The sequence below is a fragment of the Podarcis melisellensis genome, assembly GCF_964234715.1.
Source record: "Podarcis melisellensis genome assembly, chromosome: 14".
Lineage (NCBI taxonomy): Eukaryota > Metazoa > Chordata > Lepidosauria > Squamata > Lacertidae > Podarcis > Podarcis melisellensis.
Genome location: NC_138546.1, coordinates 10,312,294 through 10,335,901, shown reverse-complemented (window position 1 = coordinate 10,335,901; position 23,608 = coordinate 10,312,294). Strand labels below are relative to the sequence as shown.

The 23,608-nt window shown below is 43.6% G+C and overlaps 1 protein-coding gene across 1 annotated transcript; it reads right to left on the bottom strand.

Moving 5' to 3' along the window:
• Positions 1-1,787: 1,787 nt before the first annotated feature.
• PMS2 (PMS1 homolog 2, mismatch repair system component) lies at positions 1,788-23,518 on the bottom strand. The gene is made up of 15 exons (XM_081889143.1): positions 23,153-23,518; positions 22,301-22,440; positions 21,943-22,029; positions 20,430-20,532; positions 20,009-20,192; positions 19,078-19,245; positions 18,568-18,665; positions 17,349-17,448; positions 17,078-17,162; positions 16,141-16,293; positions 14,035-14,902; positions 13,348-13,515; positions 6,627-6,727; positions 3,108-3,277; positions 1,788-2,907 (listed from the first exon to the last, which is right to left on the bottom strand). The coding sequence occupies exons 1-15, from the start codon at positions 23,170-23,172 to the stop codon at positions 2,764-2,766; spliced, it is 2,589 nt and encodes an 862-aa protein (XP_081745269.1). The 5' UTR covers positions 23,173-23,518; the 3' UTR covers positions 1,788-2,763.
• Between the last annotated feature and the right edge of the window lie 90 nt (positions 23,519-23,608).

Genomic DNA, 23,608 nt, shown 5'->3' with positions numbered 1-23,608 from the left:
TAAATCCACTCTGAGAATTGTTGCTCTGGGAGGGAAATAGGGGGCCTCTTAACAACCTCTAGAACTCGTAACAAACTACATCTCCCAAGAACCTTTGGGGCAAGCCATGACTGTTTAAAGCTTTAAATATACAGTGGTACCTCGGGTTAAGTTCTTAATTCGTTCCAGAGGTCTGTTCTTAACCTGAAACTGTTCTCATATTGAAGCAACGTTCTTAACCCGAGGTACTATTTTTGGGTTAGTGGAGTCTATAACCTGAAGCGTATGTAACCTGAAGCGTATGTAACCCGAGGTACCACTGTATTCTGGAGATAATTGGGATGGAAATTGTATCTTGCACTCTATGTTTATCACCCTCTGCAACCCTGAAGTCCAGAAAATGTTGGCATCGTAAAGCATTTACCAAGGCCACAAGCTCCCCAAGAGGAAGCCATGGTGCCAAGTGTTAATGTGCAGAATAATATATTTGAGATTATAATTTCAATATCTCCTCCAGTAACTAGTACCTGAGAAAAAGCTGGAGACCTCTTTCAGTGGACCAATCTTTTCGAGGTGTGTGTGAAACTATAAACTTGTGAATTACACACTGCTGCTTTTCAGATAGCTGAGATTTGTACAAGTTGAAGATTTATTATTTTCTTACCCAAGCCCAAGTTAATCTCATAATGTTCTATTCATTCACACCGGCAAAAAATAGCATTTCCTGTCTTGCCTTACTTGCTTCATAAATTGAGATTTAGCTACCCTAGCCTCCTTTTGGCATTTCAATTAAGCTCAACCGTTCGCACATATACTTTTTATTAAATTTATATCCCACCCCAAAGAAGCTACAGGTGGAAAACACTCAGGCAATAAAACAATTAGAACAGGGGTCAGCAAACTTTTTCAGCAGGGGGCCAGTCCAATTTCCCTCAGACCTTGTGGGGGGGCGCGGACTATATTTTTTTTTGGGGGGGGGAATGAATTTCTATGCCCCACAAATAACCCAGAGATGCATTTTAAATAAAAGCACACATTCTACTCATGTAAAAACACCAGGCGGGCCCCACAAATAATCCAGAGATGCATTTTAAATAAAATGGCACATTCTACTCGTGTAAAAAGGTAAAGGTAAAGGTACCCCTGCCCGTACGGGCCAGTCTTGACAGACTCTGGGGTTGTGCGCCCATCTCACTTAAGAGGCCAGAGGCCAGCGCTGTCCGGAGACACTTCCGGGTCACGTGGCCAGCGTGACATCGCTGCTCTGGCGAGCCAGAGCTGCACACGGAAACGCCGTTTACCTTCCCGCTGGTAAGCGGTCCCTATTTATCTACTTGCACCCGGAGGTGCTTTCGAACTGCTAGGTTGGCAGGCGCTGGGACCGAGCAGCGGGAGCGCACCCCGCAGCAGGGATTCGAACCGCCGACCTTTCGATCAGCAAGTCCTAGGCGCTGAGGCTTTAACCCACAGCGCCACCTGTGTCTACTCGTGTAGAAACACGCTAATTCCCAGACCATCCACAGGCCAGATTTAGAAGGCGATTGGGCTGGATCCGGCCCCCGGGCCTTAGTTTGCCTACCCATGAATTAGAACATCTAAAATTAACTCCAACAAATGCAGACTCTGCTTGAAAGGCTTGCTGAAATAGGGAGGTGACACTGAAAAGGGAGAGAGACAGCATCTAACATTTAACAGGAGGGAATTCCAAAGAGCAGGTGCCATAAGACAAAAAGCAAGATTTTCCCCACGGTCAGCTTCTGGTTGAAGTGTCTGGGTAAATGAAGATACTGAAGACACACCACAACGAATTCTTTAGGAAAATCATTTAATGAGAAAGCTGGAGAACGTTCATTTGTGGTTTTTTAAAAAAATATTTTAAATATATATCTGCTATAAAAACAAAAGGCCATCCATAGTAAGAACGTATGTACACAAATCCTTTCTATATACAAGTTATTTAATAAAAGCAAACTGTTTTTAGCAGTGAACCTACACTAATATAAATGACCAGCAGATCATTCCGTAATAGATTAACCAACCAGGGCAGAGCTGCCCCAACCCAATGGGCAGAAAATACAGTTTCTTGGGTTCTCAAGATTATTAGGCATTGAACTACTCTGGATAGCCACCAAGGGAAACACCACAAATTGCCTCCTACCGTCCCATAATTTTGAGACAATTGTCTGGTGCTTAGGACAAAGTATCTCAGTCTCCCAAAATGCTCCTTCGCTTTTTGTTCACCTACAGGGCAGGTGAAAAGGAACTGCCGTTTGGGGGGGGGGGAACCCTGATGGGAGAAACCTAATTTCTCCCTGCCTCACATGTAGTTTGATGTAGACCAAAGGTAGCAACATAACTCAAACCAAGCCTTAATCCACAGAAACAGGTTCTGTCTTGATCTTTTGTTCTAAAAGGGTAGTAAGAGGTGTTGCAGGACTTAATGACAGTTCAACTGCACAGGGGTAAGGGGAGACACCATGGATCTATGCCAGCGTTGTGATAAAACATTTGCAGAGATCCAAGGATCATGGGGTTTGGTGCATGGTGGGAGTTGCAAGAGATGAGCAGCTATAACCTCAGTTACACACACTTAGTTGCATCAGCATAGTCACTTTGCCCAGCTAGTAGTTTATTTCTTGAACAACATGGTAAGCGTGATCTTTTGTGCTGCAAAGGGAGAAAAAGACTTTCGTGATAAATCACAATCCTATAAAAGAGGTCTCAATAGCATCCGCCAATGGAATAAATGCTAAATATGTCCTAACGAACGTGCATAAAGGTTCGTTATTCTTGTGAAATCAGATCTAGATTGGCTATATGCCTTATGGTAGGTCTTCCGTGTGGGCAATTCCAAGGGTGCTCAATCTCACCCATGTGGGTGACGAGTTTCTTCATCTCATTTGCATTAAGCGCTGTTCCAACCATCACCTGTAGATGAAAAATAAAATGTTAAAAGTCTCATGAGGGTCAGTACTACCATTATCTATTTTTGGTTGACATACTTTACTTCCTTAATCTTAAAAAAGGAAGTCCCCTCTTATGTCCCGTTATCCAGTAAGCAGCTTTGAGCGTTATTTTAATAGAAAAGCAAGAAATAAACATGAAACCTCCAACGGATTAATACTTACAGACTTTCTACATGCTCGAGAAGCGAACATCTGTCTTACTCTGGAAGGCCTGCACATCACTCCAGGGCAGTCGCTTAACATGAAGATTAACTCCTCTATATCTTGTGAACCAAAAGTCCAGTTTTTGCTTGTAGGTAAAGAAATGAGTTTAACTCTTTGGGTAGCAGGAGCTGAAAGGTTTTAAATGAATGATTTAATAGCCCTTTTATCACTGTAAGGATAGGAGGGGGAATTTTTACATTGTTTACTCCACACTTTTCATGCTTACATTTTAAAAAAGCCAAAAGTAAATGAAACATTCCCACTTGTAATCTAAAACCTGAAATTTAGATTTTTAAATCGTTTGCTCTTAATGCAGCAAGAGCATCTGATGTTGCTCTGCAAATGTAGATCTTCATCTCTGTGTGTGATTAAGCTGATGACTGATTGATTGATTGAATTTAAATCTGCCCTATACCCAGAGGTCTCAGGGCAGTTCACAGAAGAAAATCAAAATATAAAACCACTATATATATATATATATATCTATATCTACACACACACACATATACATATATATATATATATAGTCTGCCCAGCCACGTACATTGGACAAACAAACAGACGAATAAATGCACGTATCGCAGAACACAAGAATGCCGTCAAAAAATAAGAAAAAACTTCCTCTCTTTTCCAACACATGAAAGAAACAGGACACGAAATTAATTTTGCAGATTCCAAATTGCTCTTTAACATGGAACATCACCACAAGAGAATAATCATGGAAGCCATCGAGATAGAGAAACACCCTCACAACATGAACAAGCGTGACGACACATCCCGCTTGCCAGACACCTGGAAATTAGCCCTCCCCACAAAAACTGACACCAGATCCAGAGGCACACAGAACGCCATCACCAATCAACCACACCAGACCCAAACCCAGACCCTCTCCACAGATAAATTACAGACACCATCCAGTAGCCAAACCATGGTGGCACCTCCGGATGCTGCACCCCCCTGCAATCCCTACACAGATCTGGCTGACACAGGCCACAAAACCACAGCTCGCCCCTATACACGAAGCCAAGCCAGAGCACAACTAAGTGCAGTACAGCCATCTTCTCAGAAAAACTCTTCACAAAGTTCAAGAGGTCAAGACACAAAGACTTTAGCAACTAATCCACACCTAATGACCCACCTAAGTGGTACTCAGGATATCACTCAAGAAATCACTCAAGATATCCCTCAAGTAATTAAGGAACAAAAGAAGAAAAGGCACACTAGCCTGGGAACTTCCTCTCTGCCCAGAACATTGGAGGCTATACACCACACCCCCTCAACAGTATTTATAGGAACTCAAACACTGAGATCCTGCTCTGTTCCAGTAACAAGAAGCCGAAAGCACCAGCCTGAAGATGACGAGTGAGACCTCGTCGAAACGTCGCCTAGACACCCCAACTTTTACACGGGAAGACACCCGAGGACACCAAAACCTGCATTCCTGTACCCGTGAAAATCTACGAAAGCAAATATATATATATATATATATATATATATATATATATATATATACACACACACACACACACACACATATATATATATATACACACACAGACACACACAGACACACACACTATATATATACACACACACACACACACACACACACACAGTACACACACACACACACACATACACACACACATGATCAAAATAGAAACAACGACCCAATAACACACACACCCTGATTAAGGCAGCTGTTGAAAGATGGAGTGTGTCTCAAAAATAATTTTAAAATTTAATCATTTCTACTTTCGTGTTACAATTTCTAATTTTTCAAATGCAGAGCTGAAAAATGGATGCATGAAGAATTAAGGGCATTTGGGCCCTGCTGCAGTTAGGTGCAACTTTGGTCACGACACCAATATCGGACAAACAGGAAGCACAACTGTTTCACTTCCTCTCCTTTCTCATCTTTCTCTCATGTCCAAAATAGAACATTTCACACCCCAGGCCTCCAGAGATGAATGCTGCCCCATCTTCACAAGTCTGCATACCTCCCTGGTATGCAGGGAGCGTAAGAACACTAAAATTTGTGTTCTTACGCTCAGGTCCTGCTTACGGGCCTCCCATAGGCATCTGGTTGGCCACTGTGAAAACAACATGGTGGACTTTGATGGGCCATTGGCCTGATTCAGCAGGTAAAGGGACCCCTGACCATTAGGTCCAGTAGTGGCCGACTCTGGGGTTGCGCACTCATCTCACTTTATTGGCCGAGGGAGCCGGCGTTTCGAACTGCTAGGTTGGCAGGAGCAGGGGCCGAGCAACGGGAGCTCACCCCGTCGCAGAGATTCGAACTGCCGACCTTCTGATCGACAAGTCCTAGGCTCTGTGGTTTAACCCACAGCGCCACCCGCGTCCCTGCGTAGGAGGTAGGAACTGTTAATACTAACAGATTTCTTACCAGCCATTCCCCATGAGGTCCCAAGGTGGGTTACAATTTAAATACCCAATATTAAAGTTCATTTTAAACATCAAAGCACTGCTTCAGACAGTAAAGAGAGATGTGGAAAACAGAAAGCACAAGGCAGAAAATTTCCTGGGTTTTTTTGCATGAGTATCACAGTGGAGAGGTTGCACTGCGGACTATTACTATAGCAACATGGGAGCTGCTTCCCTAGTCTTGCTTTATTCCATAGCAACATGAAAGGTCTATAACGCTCAAGTTGACAACTGCTCACGAGGATGGAGACCACTACTGTGGGAACAGTGGCGTAGCGTGGGTTGTCAGCACCCGGGGCAAGGCAAGTAATTTGCACCCCCTAACCCGTGGATTTGCGCCCCCTAACCCTAACCCCCGATGTTGCACCCGGTGCAGCCGGCCCCCCCTGCACCCCCCACACTACGCCACTGTGTGGGAAGGAACCATAGCCCTGGGCCCACCTACTTGGTTCCTTTGTCTATACTGCATAAACTCTATGAGAAGAAAACCCCAAGGCATTGCTAAGAAAAAATAATAATTTCTATTAGGATGTAAAGCTGATGAAAGTAAGACCAAGGAATTTCCAGAAGTGTAGCGTAGCTCTGGGGCTTTTTTTCAGGGCAGGAGCAATGACATTTGCCAGAGCACCATAACTCACAGGATTTTCTTGCTCTGGCAAGTGAAAGCAAACAAGATTTTGAAGTTTCATTTACAGGAAGAAAACAATGAAGCAGAGGCTAGATACGTCTTTCCTTTCCTTTGATGGGGTTCCTGACTTCATGGTAGCAGTGTAAGTGGTACCTTTGCAAGATTGCTCAGTGTGAAAAATGCTCAATGTGTTCTACAAGTTGAACCAATGCAGTCCAAAGTAATCCCTACTTACTTGCCACATAGCTGGATGGAGATTACTCCCAAGGACCTATGCAAACAATTGTTGCATACTATACACTGCTGCTGCTTTTCAGTGGTGTCGGAGAGAAAGAGACAGCAACCACCCCTTGGGCAGATCTTTGTACCCTAGATATTAGCATCCCATTTAAGCGGAAACTCACCATCTTCATCAATAACAAAATCAAATCCATTTTTTCTGAAAATTTCCAGGTTTTCCATTAAAATGCTTTCGCTTACAGCTGTTAAGTTAAGATTCTGAGGCCTGAAATAATGGGAGACATTGAAAAAAGAATAGGGTGTGAAGTTAGTGTGACAAGTGTTTATCTTGATACATTCTGGCAAAAGTTAGGCCCCACCTGATACATTTAAAGCAGTCTCATGCCACTTGGGTACTGTAGTTTAAGGGTGCTGGGAATTGTGGGGAGACCCCTGTTCCCCACCAACCAATCCCAGACTTCCCTGAAGAGGGCTTGTTAAACCACACTGGGAATTGTAGCTCTTAAACTACAGTTTCCACAACTGTTTAGGGAAAGCCATGACTCTGCTTAAATGGTATACAGTGGTACCTCAGGTTAAGTACTTAATTCGTTCCGGAGGTCCGTTCTTAACCTGAAACTGTTCTTAACCTGAAGCACCACTTTAGCTAATGGGGCCTCCTGCTGCTGCCGCGCCGCTGGAGCATGATTTCTGTTCTCATCCTGAAGCAAAGTTCTTAACCTGAGGTACTATTTCTGGGTTAGCGGAGTCTGTAACCTGAAGCGTATATAACCCAAGGTACCACTGTAGTCTGCTTTAAATGAATAAAGCAGATGGGATCCAAAAGCTCCTCCAAAGATCAGATGGAGATATTTTAATATACATCCAATGAAATGCTTTTTACTACTATATTTTCCCCCTCTTCTTTTTTATGAAGTTCAGAGGGGGAAAAGTAAGCCAAGCCTAATCTCAAATGTATCAAAAGACCATCCTCACATTAATCTTAGCATTCATAAGAACTTTGAATACAAGGACAGCTAAACTTCTTTTTAAAAAGTTATTTAAAATGCTGTAAAACCCACCATAACCTGTGGCCAATTTTCAATTCAAGCCCGACTACTAAGTACCTAAGGCAAGCAGCCCCAAACTCAACCCTCCAGATGTTTTGGGACTACAATTCCCATCATCCCTGACCACTGGTCCTGTTAGCTAGGGGTGATGGGAGTTGTAGTCCCAAAACATCTGGAGGGCCGAGTTTGGGGTGTTGGTTTCTGCTTTCATCTCTGTGCAGCGAAGTGCTTGTCACGAGACAGGTTGTTTACATTCCACAGAGTCTGTACTGTTGGAGGTTTTCTCACGGGAACGGGAGACTGGATATGACGTACACTGGTTTCCTGTTTTTCACTGTTCTTTGCAGTTTCTGTTTGAGATTCTCTCCGTGCCTTAGAGGAGAGATGACGCTTTCTCTGCTCCGGCAGAGGGAAAATGTTTTTCTGTAACTTACCAGCTTTGAACTGTAAATAAAGTAGTATAGAGCATGTTGGCACATACTTCTCATCATTCCGCTGTGCACTGGACACTGCTTATCCCCAACATTTGGTTCCGGGCCCAGAAAAACGCAGTGTTTTGAGAATGGACTCCAGAAGTCGGGCTCCTGGCAAAGGAACAAAGGAGCAAAGAATCGGAGTGCCGGCAAAGGATCGGAAAGCAGAGGGACGGATCGCACGGTATCTGCTCTGCGCGTCAAAATGATTGATGTGAGGTATGTGCTACTGCTCCGGGCAGCCTGCCAGCTTCTAATTAATGGCTTTATGGCTGGACTTTGAACTTTTAATAGCCGGTTTTGCCGTGGCAAAGGCAAATGGCTCAGGGCAAGATTTCCTATGCTGGGGGAAATCGAAAGTAACTTTTAGAAGTGCTGTTGTTTCACAGCAGCTGCAGATGTGACGCAGCAAGAATTAAAGGGCAACATAGAGAAAGAACTTGGGGACTTTCGCTTTTGAACTTGCTTTTGGAATGCAGTTTGAAGCAGCTGCAGATAAGCAAAGAGGCTCAGGCTCAGAAGCAGAGGCTGTTTTGATTTTGCTTTTGGATTGAAGTAGCTGTACACAAACGCAGCATGTATAAAGCAGTCTGATTTAAAGCAGCAGAGATGATGCAGGAGGCAAATGCCAGGGTCATGATGGCTAGCTGCAGAAGGCTGGATGAGGCAAGTGGGGAATTTCATACCACTGATCAGCCAAATGCTCAACTCACAGTAGCTTGTGATACTGCCATGATTCAGAATGAAGCAGATCGGCGGGGTGATAGCTGCATGGGAAATGGGGAGACTTCACAGACGTCATCCCATAGTGCAGTGGAACCACCAGATGGCGCCAAAGCTTTGAAGGCAGTGAAATGCTACTCGTGTGGACGTCTAGGCCATATGAAGAGGGAATGCAAATATCCCAAGGCCAAGACAGAGCAGCGCAGCGAAAGCTCATCGCGTGGAAAAGGCCAGAGCAAAGGCAAAGGTCCGGTGTCCAGGACAACGCAGCACAAGGCAATGGTCTCACGCTACGCTCCAAAGGTTACAAAGGTTGCAGAGGTTGCAGAGGTCCAGAAGACGTCTAGATCTTTCTTCGTTGTTGATTCAGCGGCAACGCATCACATGTGCAACGATAAGAGACTGTTCGTGTCTTTTACACCGCAGGAAGGTGCGATTCACCAGGCGGATGACCACACAATCCCCAGTAAAGGCTACGGAACTGTTGTTCTTCACAGTTTGGACTTATCGATACAGGATGTGCTTTATGTGCCGGATGCCAAACATAATCTGCTCAGCGTTGGACAGCTGAATGAGCGGAAAATAGACGTTTCCTTTAAGAACAAAAGGTGCATCATCACAAAGAAAAATGATTATGTGTTGTATGCTGAATTTGTTGGTCGTTTGTATGTTTTGTATTATGATGATGTTGTGCAGGATGGCACTTGTTGCATTGCAGGTTCTAACAAACGTTTGCATGCAGAATGTATTCACGATTTTCATCGAAAATTTGGTCATTTGCATTTTGAGGCAGTATCAAAAATGCCTGCCTTGGTTGAAGGTATGACTATTAAACCCTGCAGATACCACATGAAGTGCAAGGCATGCGCAGCAAACAAGGTGAAAATGGCTGCGAAAGGTAAGGTGTCTAGTAGGCAAGCTACAGAACCATACCAGGTTGTTCATGCTGATTTGGTTGGACCACTAGCGCCCTCTTTGTGTGGAAATAGGTACTTCATGGTTCTCATTGATGCATTTTCCAGGTATATTTATGTGTACAATCTCAAGCAGAAATCAGAGGCTTTTCCTAGGTTCAAGGAATTCTGTGCTTGGTTGGAAAATGTGCATGGCAAGAAGATAAAGACTCTTTTCTCTGATCGCGGGGGAGAATTCACTTCTCAGCAGTTTGAAGCTTTTCTGACTGAGAAAGGAATTCAACACGATTTGTCTAGTCCTCGCTCGCCATGGCAGAATGGACTTGCGGAACGGGCAAATCAAACATTGCTTCAAGGGTTAAAAACCTTGCTGCATGATGCAAATCTTCCAGAGAGTTATTGGGCTGAATCTCTCTCGTGTTTTGTTTACAGTTACAATCGCAGGTTATCTTCAGCGATTGGTTGTACCCCCTATGAGAAGATGTTTGGCAAGAAGCCATACATCAAACACATGAAAATTTTTGGTTCTGACATGTGGGTTCACTCACCACAAAGCTCCAAATTAGACAAGCGTGGATTGCATGGTATCTTTCTAGGTTATCAGAAAGGGTCTTACAGGATAATGATGACTGACTCTAAGACAATTAAGCTCACAAGAAGTGTTGAGTACAATGCCAAGTGGGGGGAGAATGTGGGAATTTTCCAATGTTATCCTGATGACAGTGATGAGACTAAGGATAGTCAAAAGCAACCACAACAACCCACACCCACTGATGAAGGTTCTGATTCTGAGTCTGAAACTGAATCGGGTGATTCAGAGGATTTCAAGAGTGCGAAAGCCTCTATGCAACCCTCTGAAAGTTCTGATCAAGAATTGGAGGAACCATTGTTCACAATAGGTCACTTTTCTCCTAAGAAGGAAGAGGAGAGTGTTGAAGACTTAAGGCTAATTCGTAGGTCACAGAGCCACAAAAGGCAGACCTCCAAAGAGATTTGCTGATGAGTTTGCTAAGATAGCAGTAACAGCTGTTAAAAGCTCCAAGAAGGTTTTTGAACCTTCAAGTTTCCAAGAAATCCAGGATTTGGATTCAAAGGAAGCTGAGCCATGGTTAAATGCCATGAAGGCTGAGCTTGATTCCTTGGAAAGGAACAAAACATGGGAGCTTGTTCCAGTAGTTCCAGGAATGAAACTGCTTGGAAGCAAATGGGTCTTCAAAGCGAAGACTGATCAAAATGGCAAGATAGTCAGACACAAAGCCAGATTGGTAGCCAGAGGTTTTGCACAGGTACCAGGTGAAGACTATCACGAGACCTACTCACCTACAGTGAGGTATGAGAGCATTAGGCTTATGCTCAAGCTAGCTGCAGAGGAAAATCTACACATTAGTCACCATGATGTGAATACAGCTTTTCTGTACGGATCTCTAAATGAATCACTTTATATGCTTCCACCTGATGGCGTACAGGTAAAACAGGGATTTGTTTGTGCTCTAAAAAAATCAATTTATGGTCTCAAACAAAGTGCACGGTGTTGGCACACAAAACTCACTGAAGTATTGTTTTCTCTAGGTTTTCAGCAAGGGAAAGCTGATCCATGTGTATTTGTCAAAGAGGAGGGGCAAGAGAAACTGTATTGTTTGTTTTATGTTGATGATCTTTTATTCTTTTGGAAAGATGTCACAATGTACAATAACGCCCTAGCTCAACTGAAAGAGCACTTTGACATGAAAGATCTTGGTGAGGTAAACAACTACCTATCTCTGGAAATAGAGAGAGATCAAGATGGTAACATTCTAGTACACCAGTCACGGAAAATTGCTGATGTGTTAAGCAAACTAAACCTGATGGATGCTAACCCTGTAGACACACCGATGACAACAGGTTATCAGGTAGAAGACACTGAAGAAGCATTTTCTGACACTACACTGTACAGAAGTATGCTAGGCAAGCTAAACTTCATTGCCAGATGTTCAAGACCAGACATTGCTGTTAGCTGTAATTTGCTAAGCAGACAAGTCAACAATCCCACTGTTAAGGATTGGAAAGCTCTGAAACGCATAGCGCGGTACTTGAAAGGCACTATGCATTACAGACTGAGATTTAACAATCAGAAGTCTGGTGGTCTTGAGATATTTGCAGATGCAAGTTTTGGAAGTGACACTACAGACAGGAAAAGTACGTCTGGAGTTTGCTATATGTACAATCAGGGTCTATTTGATTGGTCATGCAAGAAGCAAACAACAGTTAGCTTAAGTACTTGTGAAGCTGAACTGAATGCACTGTCTTATTCACTTAAGGATTGTGAATGGTTGTTACAATTGTGCAAAGACATGAAAATTCCTGTCAAATGTCCAATCCAGGTTTACCAGGACAACAAAGCATGTTTGGCTTTGCTAAATTCTGAAGGTTGTAAGCAAAGCACGAAGCACTTGCAATTGAAGTTGCAACATGCTAGGGAACGTATTCAGAAGGGACTCGTAACGGTGTCCTATATGCCAGGTAATGAAATTCCTGCTGATGTATTGTCCAAGATTGTATCAAGGGATCAACACTGTACCTATGTGCAGAAGTTGGGTTTGTACTGATATTGTACGAACACGCTGCCCAGAGATGTTCACAGAAAGGGGGAGGATGTTGGTTTCTGCTTTCTTCTCTGTGCAGCGAAGTGCTTGTCACGAGACAGGTTGTTTACATTCCACAGAGTCTGTACTGTTGGAGGTTTTCTCACGGGAACAGGAGACTGGATATGACGTACACTGGTTTCCTGTTTTTCACTGTTCTTTGCAGTTTCTGTTTGAGATTCTCTCCGTGCCTTAGAGGAGAGATGACGCTTTCTCTGCTCCGGCAGAGGGAAAATGTTTTTCTGTAACTTACCAGCTTTGAACTGTAAATAAAGTAGTATAGAGCATGTTGGCACATACTTCTCATCATTCCGCTGTGCACTGGACACTGCTTATCCCCAACAGCCTGACCTAAGGGGCTCAGGACACAGGTTCATGGGACATATTTGCATATTCTAATTTATAGATAACCCCTGAGAAATTAAGATGGAGGGCTGCTGGTGCCTCAACTTGCAAAGTACTTGACAGTGGACCCAGACACCTTATAAGCAAAGTAAAGCACAAACAAAGGCTTTAAAAAGTGAGGCGGGAGGAAAAAGAGCCCCAGGGACTCCCATAAAGAACCCTTTTATGAGCCCTAACATACACCCCTCCCCCCTTAAATCAGCTTGCATCCAAAGGGTTTGTTCCCTTTGTTAGCTGTTTCTCATTCCAAGTATGTGCTTCTTTAAACAGCCACAAGCTAAAAATATGCTTATCCAATCACTGCCATTCAGCTAGTACAGTGGTACCTCGGGTTACATACACTTCAGGTTACATACGCTTCAGGTTACAGACTCCACTAACCCAGAAATAGTACCCCGGGTTAAGAACTTTGCTTCAGGATGAGCCAGTGGCACGGCAGCAGCAGGAGGCCCCATTAGCTAAAGTGGTGCTTCAGGTTAAGAACAGTTTCAGGTTAAGAACGGACCTCCGGAACGAATTAAGTACTTAACCCGAGGTACACAGTACTTAGTATTTCGACCCCACTCTTCTGCTCCCTGAACACCCAGAGCAACTCCCAAGGAAGCTCTACCACGCAATAAAAAAGCAACGAAACTGGTACCAACGGAGGGGCCTTCGCTGACTGCACTGAGCGGCCGGCTGCTCGTCTTGGGACACTTACGTGATCAGCTTCTGCCCCTGCAGAACAGTGTGCTCTTGCAACATCTCAAAGTTGTACTTCTCATCTGAAGCATGTTGGTCAATGATGAAGAGGTCCGAGTTCAGCTTGGCTATTATAAACCCTAAATTGAACTGGCCGATTATGTCCATTTTAGCAAACATCTCTTTCCTGTATATAGGGAAAGGGTGGGGAAAGCAGGTTAAAAATGTGTTTACATTTTAGGGCAGGGGAGCTAGCAGCCCTTTAAGTTCCCTGAAAAGGTAAAGGACCCCTGACAATTAAGTCCAGTCGTGAACGACTCTGGGGTTGCGGCGCTGAGGGAGCCAACATTTGTCTGCAGGTTTTTTGGGGTCATGTGGACACCTGCCTAAAAGACTAGCAACTCGCTCCAGAAAGTTACAGTGAGCATCACAGTGAGTTGTGAAAAGCTCTCTCTGTCACCTCATGGTCAAGGACAGATGTGTAAGCAGCATTGCCCAGCTTTCTCTCAAGCAGAGTATATGGGAGCCTGGGAAGAATTTTGCATGGGAACCTAAGATGGAAAGCTGTGTCTCACAGTGCAAAGCGAAGCAAAGTTTCACCTACTCTACAGTGAGGATTTCCTGGTCACTACAAATATTCCAGATGTACCACCCCAATTCCTTTCAAGTAAACAGATACCATTGTTTTGCCAACAGAGGAATTTACCTTATTTCTTTTCTTAATTCGTCTTCTGCTGTTTTATTTTCTCCAGGGCTAATTTTTGCCCTGAATTTTCTGAATTTTAGCGCTGCTTCTTTCTTCTCCTGTTCCTGGCTTAGCTTCTTTACCCTGTCCATCAGTGCGCTCAGAGAAAACTCCAACGGTACAGTTTTCTTCTCCAGTTCCACAGGTATGTCGTACTGTGATAGGACTGAAGAACCCCGGTCATTCTCAGTCTTTGACGGAGTGGCTACCTGAGAAAGAGGCTGGCTCATCTTAAAACGTTTCATTTTGGGGGGTGAACTATCTGCCTGCTGGGATAATTGGCTCTCTTTGCTTTGGTTCAATTTGCATTCAGCTCCCCAGAAATCTCCCCTCGTCTCAAGACTGCCACTTTGAACTTCTCTGAAAATCGGGAAATCTTCAAGAGGTGAGCCAATTGCGTTTTCACAGCTGGAACAGCTACCATTTTCTGGCGTGCTTAAACCGACTTCCGATTCTGCTGAGGTGCTCCCACAACCAGAATCTCTATCTTCTGCCGATTTCTTGAGTTTTTTGCCCAAAAGCATGAATGTACTTGGATCCTCCTCTCTTCCACATTCCGCCTCTTTGCTGGAGCCAGTCTTCTTATTTGGAGAATCCAAAATGCTAAAAAATGCTGGAAGTTCTTTCTGCCCAGAGGAACTTTGTTGACGTTTGGCATTTTCAACACCATGAAAACGGGCCTTTTTCACTTGGTGGAGAGAAAATGATTCCCTAAGTTTGGCAACAGTGATTGCTGTTTTTTCTTTTGCACTCAGATTCTGAGAGGAGGAGCCACGCGAAGTTTCCAAGGCAGGGCTTTCTGCCTCTTCTTGAAACACTGTGAAATTTCCTAAGAAAGGGTGAAGAGAGGAGAGTTTTAAATTGCAATTTAAAAATCAACCCACAGGAATAAATCAAGGCCCCAATAGAGAACTCCGAGGCTCCATTTAGAGAAAGAACAGCGAGAACAGGGGTGGGGAAATGGATCTGGCCAGCCAGCTGGATCCTAGATTCCCCCAACCCCAGTGGATCACTCTGACAGTTGGATGGAGGCCTGCCCAATTGTCAATCACCTGGCTTCACGATGACATTGGGTGATGAAATTTTTCTTTGTAGTGTGGCAAGCTATGCTACAAAAGGAAATCCAAGTCAAGTGAGGCTTGAGGTCACCACTGATCAGCTGTGCAGTGGAGTTTCCCATTGGGAACTTGGTCTTGCAGCAAATCCAGCAGGCTTGCAGTCACCATCAATTGACACTGATAACAATTGGGAGTATACTTTAAGGCTCCAGATTGTGCACCGCCCGCCACTTCTCTAGGTAAAGGTAACGGGAGCCCTGACCATTAGGTCCAGTCGTGACCGACTCTGGGGTTGCGGTGCTCATCTTGCTTTATTGGCCAAGGGAGCCGGTGTACAGCTTCCGGGTCATGTGGCCAGCATGACTAAGCTACTTCTGTCAAACCAGAGCAGCACACGGAAACGGCGTTTACCTTCCCGCCAGAGAGGTACCTATTTATCTACTTGCACTTTGACGTGCTTTCGAACTGCTAGGTTGGCAGGAGCAGGGACCAAGCAACGGGAGCTCACCCCGTCGCGGGGATTCGAACCGCCGACCTTCTGATCGGCAAGTCCTAGGCTCAGTGGTTTAACCCACAGCGCCACCCGCATCCCACGCCGCCACTTCTCTACTTGGACAATAACACATCAAGTTTGGAGCAAGCAGATGTGACTCAGGGAAAACAGCTCAGCAGGCCAAATTGGGACCCATCTTGTGAAAATGCCAAGCTCTATTTCACAAACAGCAGACAGAAATCATTGACACCTGATGCCTTGTCCGTAACACAAGGCACTGCAGGAAATCACGTTAAAACTGTGCCTGAGTTTTTCTAACTAAACAAGGCCGCAATTCTAAGTGGAATGATTGGCCCTGAGCCCCACGGAATACAGCTGGGCTGACATTTGAGGAAATACGCACTGTGTGTAGCCGAGCACACTCAGTTGAACCAGCCCATTAACAATGCACTTTAAAAAAAGCATAATTATCCACTTAGAAAGGGAGTTGGTTTAAAAGGCTGGTGTCATTCCTACCTTTAATATCTGGCAATGTATGGTTGACGATGAGTTTGTTAACATCACTGCCAAACATTCCCAACATTGAAGTCTTTAGAGTCGCCAATAGAAGTTTCTCTTCCTGCAACATTATTTGCCTTTTGTCGGGTGTCACATTGATGTCAACACATTCTAAAAACAAAGACATAAAATGATATTGGCTTGGTTCACATGTAACATTTAGTCATGGTTTTCTTAAGCGAAGCCATCGCATGTTTAACAAACGAATTAACCGAAAGCTGTCCTGCAGACAAAAAACAAGTGAACTATGCCTTGTCTCTCCAAAAACTTCTAGCAACTTTTTGCCTCGTGCCTTTGCAATTTGGTGAGCATCTGGGTGGACAAACAAACCATGATTAAGGAAGGGTGTTAGGTGAATATGCACCTCCAAGGTCTAGTTACAACAAACTAAAGCTCATTAGTAAACAACAAACCATGGCTTCGTATTGTAGTTTGTTAGGAGTGAACAAGCAAATTCAGGCACTTCACCCGTTTAGAAGATTTCTAACCACAGGGTAAATTTTAAGACTAATGCACTTCAGAGTGTAGAGATTATGTATCAATATACATCATAATCTGAAAAAGCAGCACACATTTGCTTGAAGTAGGGTTATCAGCTTTTGAACTAGATTTCTTGCTGCTTTTTATCAGCAGCGGGTAATCTAGCAGCATATCATGGAAAGCTTCACTTGTTGATTTCTGCCTATCAAACCTCTATTAAAAGGAAAGAAGAAAACCAAGCTCTTTTTTTTAAAAAAACGGCCTGGTGGCAACCTGGTTTATGAGTATTGGAATTGAGATTTACTGCCAACCAAGTGACGAAGAATCAGGATGTTTATCCCAACTGCTAAACAACAGCCGCACACATAAACATACTTAATCTTTCAAGTTTTTCCTAGAGAAATGTGTGACTCACCGGAATTTGCACATATATTAAGAGCCACAAACGGATACTGGTGTCTGTTGTACATGTGGTACACTTCATTCACAACTTTGGAAACCTGTCCAGAAAAGAAGAAGGTGTTGCAGACAGACTGCTATTTGCGCTCGCTGCAATTCAATCTGCATTCTTAAAAAGCTTCGTTGCGCCATTTCCATGGCACAGTGGGTGGAAAGGCAAACTACAGCTCGAAGGCTGTAAAAGCGAAGAACGAAGGCATTGTGCGTGTTGCGAGAGAGAGCCATACCTTGCCTGCATCACAGGGCCTCTGGTTGATAAAGAAGAACTGCCTGTCTGTGGTACTTCTCCCAACACCATGATCGCAACGGGAAACAAAGCCTGTGATACTGATCAAAGTAAATATGTCAAGGATATGGTTCCAAAGAAGAAAAGCATAGAAGCTGCGCAATTTGACACACTTTTCTTTCTTTCTTTCTTTCTTTCTTTCTTTCTTTCTTTCTTTCTTTCTTTCTTTCTTTCTTTCTAAAAGACTAAAGCTGAGGTTTGTGGGGTTGCCTAGCTACTACAGACTCGCACACCAGCAAATCTGTCACCAGTTCTCAACGGACTTTCATCCTGGGAAAGGGGAACCTCCAGCAAACTTCTCACTCACTGCTGAACGAGTGAGGAAGCTAAGCACTTTTGCCAGGTACACTGGCTTTAAAAAAAAATAAAAGGTGAGCTTTTAATTCCTGGGTCCTTCTTCAAAAGTTCTCAAACTTTGTCACAGCAGGTCTACACATATCCAGAAAATAACTATCCACACATCCTTAAATATGAAAGATAAATGGATTACAATATTTATTCCTTTTCTATTATTCAGCTGCCCTTGAACTGTGGGGAATGACTATTCCAAGCTGAATATCTTGACATGCCCAACACAGCTGGTACACCTGTCAGAGAACCCAGAACTTCGACTAGGAAGCTTGTGGGACTCATTTCACTTAAGCCTAGTACAGTGGTACCTCAGGTTACATACGCTTCAGGTTACATACGCTTCAGGTTACAGACTCCGCTAACCCAGAAATAGTACCTCGGGTTAAGAACTTTGCTTCAGGATGAGAATAGAAATCGTGCTCCGGCGGCGCGGCGGCAGCAGCAGGAGGCCCCATTAGCTAAAGTGGTGCTTCAGGTTAAGAACGGACCTCCGGAATGAATTAAGTACTTAACCCGAGGTACCACTGTATATCTTTGCCCTAAACGCTTAAAATGAGAACGCAACAATTTTCATGCAGTCTCCTCAATTGGTTCCAGGTGGCAAGGAAGACTAATAGACGTGACTGACACACCTTAAAATTGTAGCGCTGAATGGTTAAGGCCGCGATCCTAAACATATCTACTCAGAGGTCCCACTGAATTCAGTGGGCATTACCCTCATGTAAGGAGGGATTTAGGATTTGCAGCCTAAGCCAATTAAACATAGGGAAGCTGCATAGACTGTGAGGTACGTACACTCTTCTACTTACGTATAAAAATTGGCTGGCATATCAGAAACATTCAGGCCGTATTCTTCACAGACAGCATCACTAGGGGGTAGCTGAACGAAAGGAACCAAGCTCTGCACCTGGAAATAAGTGGTAGTTGATGGAACTTGCTTCTCCTTCCCAGCCACTGCCCAAAAACCAAAGGTTCATATACCAGCACACGGCTGCTTGGAAACTGTAGAAAGCCCCACGCTTCTCTTTAAGCCCCTGGTTTTTTGAGGTTTAAGGAACAGGGCTGCTGTCAATGGGCTTTCAAACAGCTCCATGCTGCTCTTTGAAGGCCCAATATTCTGGGCTTCAAAGCACAGCACCACCACCCAATGTCACTAGGACAACTTTCTTTCCATTGTTAACTGTACAAAGCATTAACTGTGCAGGAGTAGAAATACTTGTTGCATTAGTTCACTGTAGTAGCCGTAGCAGCAGCAGCAACCATACGACTAGTAGTTGTAACAATATGGATGATAATAATAATAATAATAACAGTAATACCTGCTTTTGTCCAAATATTGCTCCAATGTTTTCTTTTAAGTTTGAGCTCCCACTGGTGCACACCACAGCTTGCTTCTTCCCTTGGCCAACCTGATTGGTGCAGTTAATACGAACTCCTGTTGAAATGATACAGTATGCTTGTAACACGTGAACCATTTTTGCATACTCCTGGCAAAAACAAAGAGATAATTATGATTTTTCAGTGACTACATAATGAAGCATGCTTACACAGACTATGTATGATCACTGCCATTTCCCTCCCACTTCAAAACACCTTTTAATTCATGGCTTATTATCCTACCTCATCACATAGACTATAACAACACAATAATGAGGGCTGATGAATAGAAGTGGTTAAAAGACTATGCCTCCCACTTAAACCTGCATCTGTCATGAGCTTGCAAGATAACTTGTCTAAGGCAGTGTTTCCCAACCTTGGGTCTCCAGCTGCTGTTGGACTACAATTCCCATTGAACACTAAAGCACTATATAAACTAAAAATAGTTACTACTATTGCCATTACCAGGCAAAGCCTCTTCTGTTTACCCAGGCTTTTGGCCTCTTTTAGTGTGGTGGCATCTGTAAGTCCTGCCTTTTATCTGCATAGCTGTGTTTTTAGTTTTTTTATTGGAGGTTCTTAATTGGTTTTAACGTAAGTTGCTTTGGGTCACTCTGAGAAAAACGACTAACAAGTGTAATAATAAAAATGATAATGATCAACATTTATTTATTTTTCATCTACTAGGCATATCTGTCAAGGAAGGAAGGTGTCTGCTCAGAACTAGTTTCTTGTTTATTTTTGGATCCGTCCCATCTGACTTTACCATCTGGTAAAGGAACACCTTTATTCACTCCCTCCAATGGCCCTTGCCTTTGTTAGGATCTCTTACATTCATTCTTAAAAACAACGTTACTAGTAAGCTGCTCCTACCTTCTTAATGTTGCGCTGAAATTCTTTATGTCGTACCGGCAAGGTATAAAATAACTGCTGCACACTGACAGTCGTCCCCTGTTGTCGTGGGCAGGGGGTCCTCAGAGTGATTTTCCCACTGTGGTCAAATACCAAGCGTGTGCCAACCTTTGCAGATTTGTGACAAGTAATGATGGAAACTTCACTGGAGGAAAAGAACAAATAAATGCTACAGGGGAACAAAAGCTTCCAGGAGTTAAAAAACAAAACCCATCCCGCATTTAATGCCAACAATTTTAAATTGTAAAAACTTGCTTCTTTTAAACTTGGCTCCCATTCTGCTCAAAGATACTTTGAGAATGGGAATGGGAAAGGACTGTGGTATAAGATGTACCAACTGCTCTGGCCAGAGCTCTGCATTAAAAGCAAAGAAGAATCCTACCTCAATGCACACAGGGAACTCAGAGCTTCACCTCGAAAGCCAAACGTTTCAACACGTGTAAGGTCAGAAAAGTCTTGTATCTTAGAAGTATAGTGTTTCAGAGCTGAAAAATAAATGGTAAGATAAAACAAGAAGACATTCAGATGTATTTTGTATAATATTACCTAGCATAAAATAATTAAAACAATTGATCCAAGGCTTTATTGCTTTATATCCGTGATGTGGTTTGGCGTATGTTTAATTATTGGTTTCAAATAACACAGTATTCCCCATAGTGGTGCAGTAAGTTCCAGAAGACCATCAACTCCAGAGTCTAAAACATTTGCAGGGAACTTGAACTACAACCCCCATCACCTCTAGCTATTGACTATGCTTGCTGGGGCTGTTGGGAGTTGTAGTTCAACAACATCTGTAGGGCCAAAGATATGCCACACCTGGTTTGAGAATACCTAATTTTAGACTCTGGAGTTAATGGACTTGTATGCCCTGCCTCTTCTTTAAAGATGGCAACATGAATTATTTCAAAATGTGGTAAGCCATCCTTGCTCTGCTTGAGGACCCTCCTGCTTTTTTTTCTGAGTGGACCTTGGACGTCTGCCCAAAAATATTCCCTGATGACACTGCCAATTCTCAAGCCACTCAGAAATCAAGTCTGCTTCTTCCCAGTCAACCAATGTCCCACTCATCACCCGGAGACTTCTCTCATCACCCGGAGTGGCAGTGTCAAAAGACAAAACTGTCTTTACTCAAAAACCTAGTCAAGGAAACTGTTGTAACTGCAACAGTAGGGCTCATTCAGTTTGCATCTGAAGAGTTAATTCTGCTGTCAGTCAGTTGAGCAAGTGGAGGCGGAGGTAGCATGTGCCTTGATTGGTTGTGAGATATATGGAGTTTTTCCTCCATATATCTGGTTTAATGTTTCTGTACTCAGTACAAGGACTCAAGAAAAAAAGACAAAACCTCTCCGTTTCTTCCTCTGAACGTTACATACACTATTGTTCAGTAAAGTGCTATCAAGATTTCTTTTCTCACTAGACTCTGTCATTTAAGTGACTTTGCTAGCAAAAGCAATGAGGAGGGACAGGAAGTAGTGGAGACAATTTCCTTTCTGCTACTTCCCCCCAATCCAACTGCTACCCCACAATTCACATAAAAGATACACTCCACCGAACTCTCTGTTCTGTTGAGGTCAAACCTATTCATCTGTGGCTCTCAACTCTCTCGCTACATTATATAGAAGACTTGAAAAGTTTTATTTCAAGGGTGAGATATATAGTCATTAAACAAATATTTCTAAGGATGACAAGAGTACTGCTGCTGAAGTACGGTAAATGGTTTTTTAAATGCAGCTTTGCTGTGTATGTGGTATGACCTGGCTGTATGCTTTTTGCATTTCGCCATCAGCATGAAACTGGAAAGTAAAATTGGTTCTGAGATTATATTAATAGCTTCTCTTAACCAAACTGATCTGACAGATTTGCATATAGAAAACGAGGCACGAAACAAAGCTTACTCAAGCCTGCGAAGTTCTCTTCTTCTACACCACAACCGTTATCAGAAACTTCAATAAGGTCTGCTCCATAATCTTTAAGTTTCACTTCTACAAATTGTAAAGAATATTTGTCACATAACAATTACAAAGCATCACCACCATTTTGCCACATACAGGTTTACAGCAGTGAAGGGATTTCAATACATTTTCCTTTTAACGTTCAAAATGTATGTCAGGGCACTCTTAGTCGAACATGGTTTTTTATTATGGTACTTCTGTTCTCTTTTCCATTTGTAAAAGCTGCCAGTTTGCAGACATGCACGTGCAAAGCAACATACTAATAAGATTGCTAAACACACGCACTTGACAGTAAGCTTACCAACACTGGTAGCACCAGCATCTATGCTATTTTCCACCAGTTCTTTCACTGCAGTACACAGATTCAGCACCACCTGTCCTGAACAAATCCGATGGACAGACTTCTGGTCTATTGGTTTGATAGCTTTAGAAGGCTGGTCCCTAAAAAAAAAAAAAAACAGAATTGGCTTTCGAGCCCAAAAATTGGTTAAAATAATCCGAACGGCCGGATTTGAGACTCATAAATCAGATCATTATTAACCTTGAAATGAAGAGTCTCAAGCTCGACTGGCTAAAATAATCCTGCAGGTTTTTTAAGATTGCAATCGCTTTGCTAACGGTTGGCCAATTACTTTACACAATTTGTGCTGCATTTGTGATGCTCTATGGAGGAGACTCTTGAGAGTCCCATGGACTGCAAGAAGAACAAACCTCTCCATTCTGAAGGAAATCAGCCCTGAGGGCTCACTGGAAGGACAGATCCAGAAGCTGAGGCTCCAATACTTTGGCCACCTCATGAGAAGAGAAGACTCCCTGGAAAAGACCCTGATGTTGGGAAAGATGGAGGGCACAAGGAGAAGGGGATGACAGAGGATGAGATGGTTGGATAGTGTTCTTGAAGCTACTAACATGAGTTTGACCAAACTGCGGGAGGCAGTGGAAGACAGGAGTGCCTGGCGTGCTCTGGTCCATGGGGTCACGAAGAGTCGGACACGACTAAACGACTAAACAACAACAACAAATTATTATATTTTACTCACGTTATTGCTATTTATTATTTGCATGCCGCTTCGGGAGTCATGTGAATGAAAAGCGACGTAGAAAAGCAACCACAGCCAATGCAAAGCAAGCTGCAACCTTGTCGCGCGCTTACCTAGGAAGAGCTAGCTCCATGGCGTTGCTTCGGGGCTGCTGTTTTTCTCCTTCTTCCTCGGCGGCGCTGAAGTTATTTTTTGTCAAATGTCCAAAATGCAATATGAAAACGACGCCACCCCGCTCATCATAGGGGGATGACTCAAGAGCAAGCACGAAGGTCTAAGCAGCGCCTCGCTCAGAACGTCCCCCTCGGAAGTGGCAATTCAAAGCAGCTCACTTCGCGCTGGGCCGGAACAAACTACAGCTCCCAGAATTCTTTGCGGGAAGCGCCGGGCCTCTACGCCTCTTCGACCGTACTGCGCAGGCGCGGCATGGGGTTCCCTCGTTAGCGCCGCGCTTGCATCAGATTCTACTCTCCTCAGGCGACGAAGCCAACGGCAGAAAAGAAGCGCCGCCTTTTCCCGCCAGCGGGAGCCAATAAGACTTTCGAGGTGTCACCCACCCGGCGTAGGCC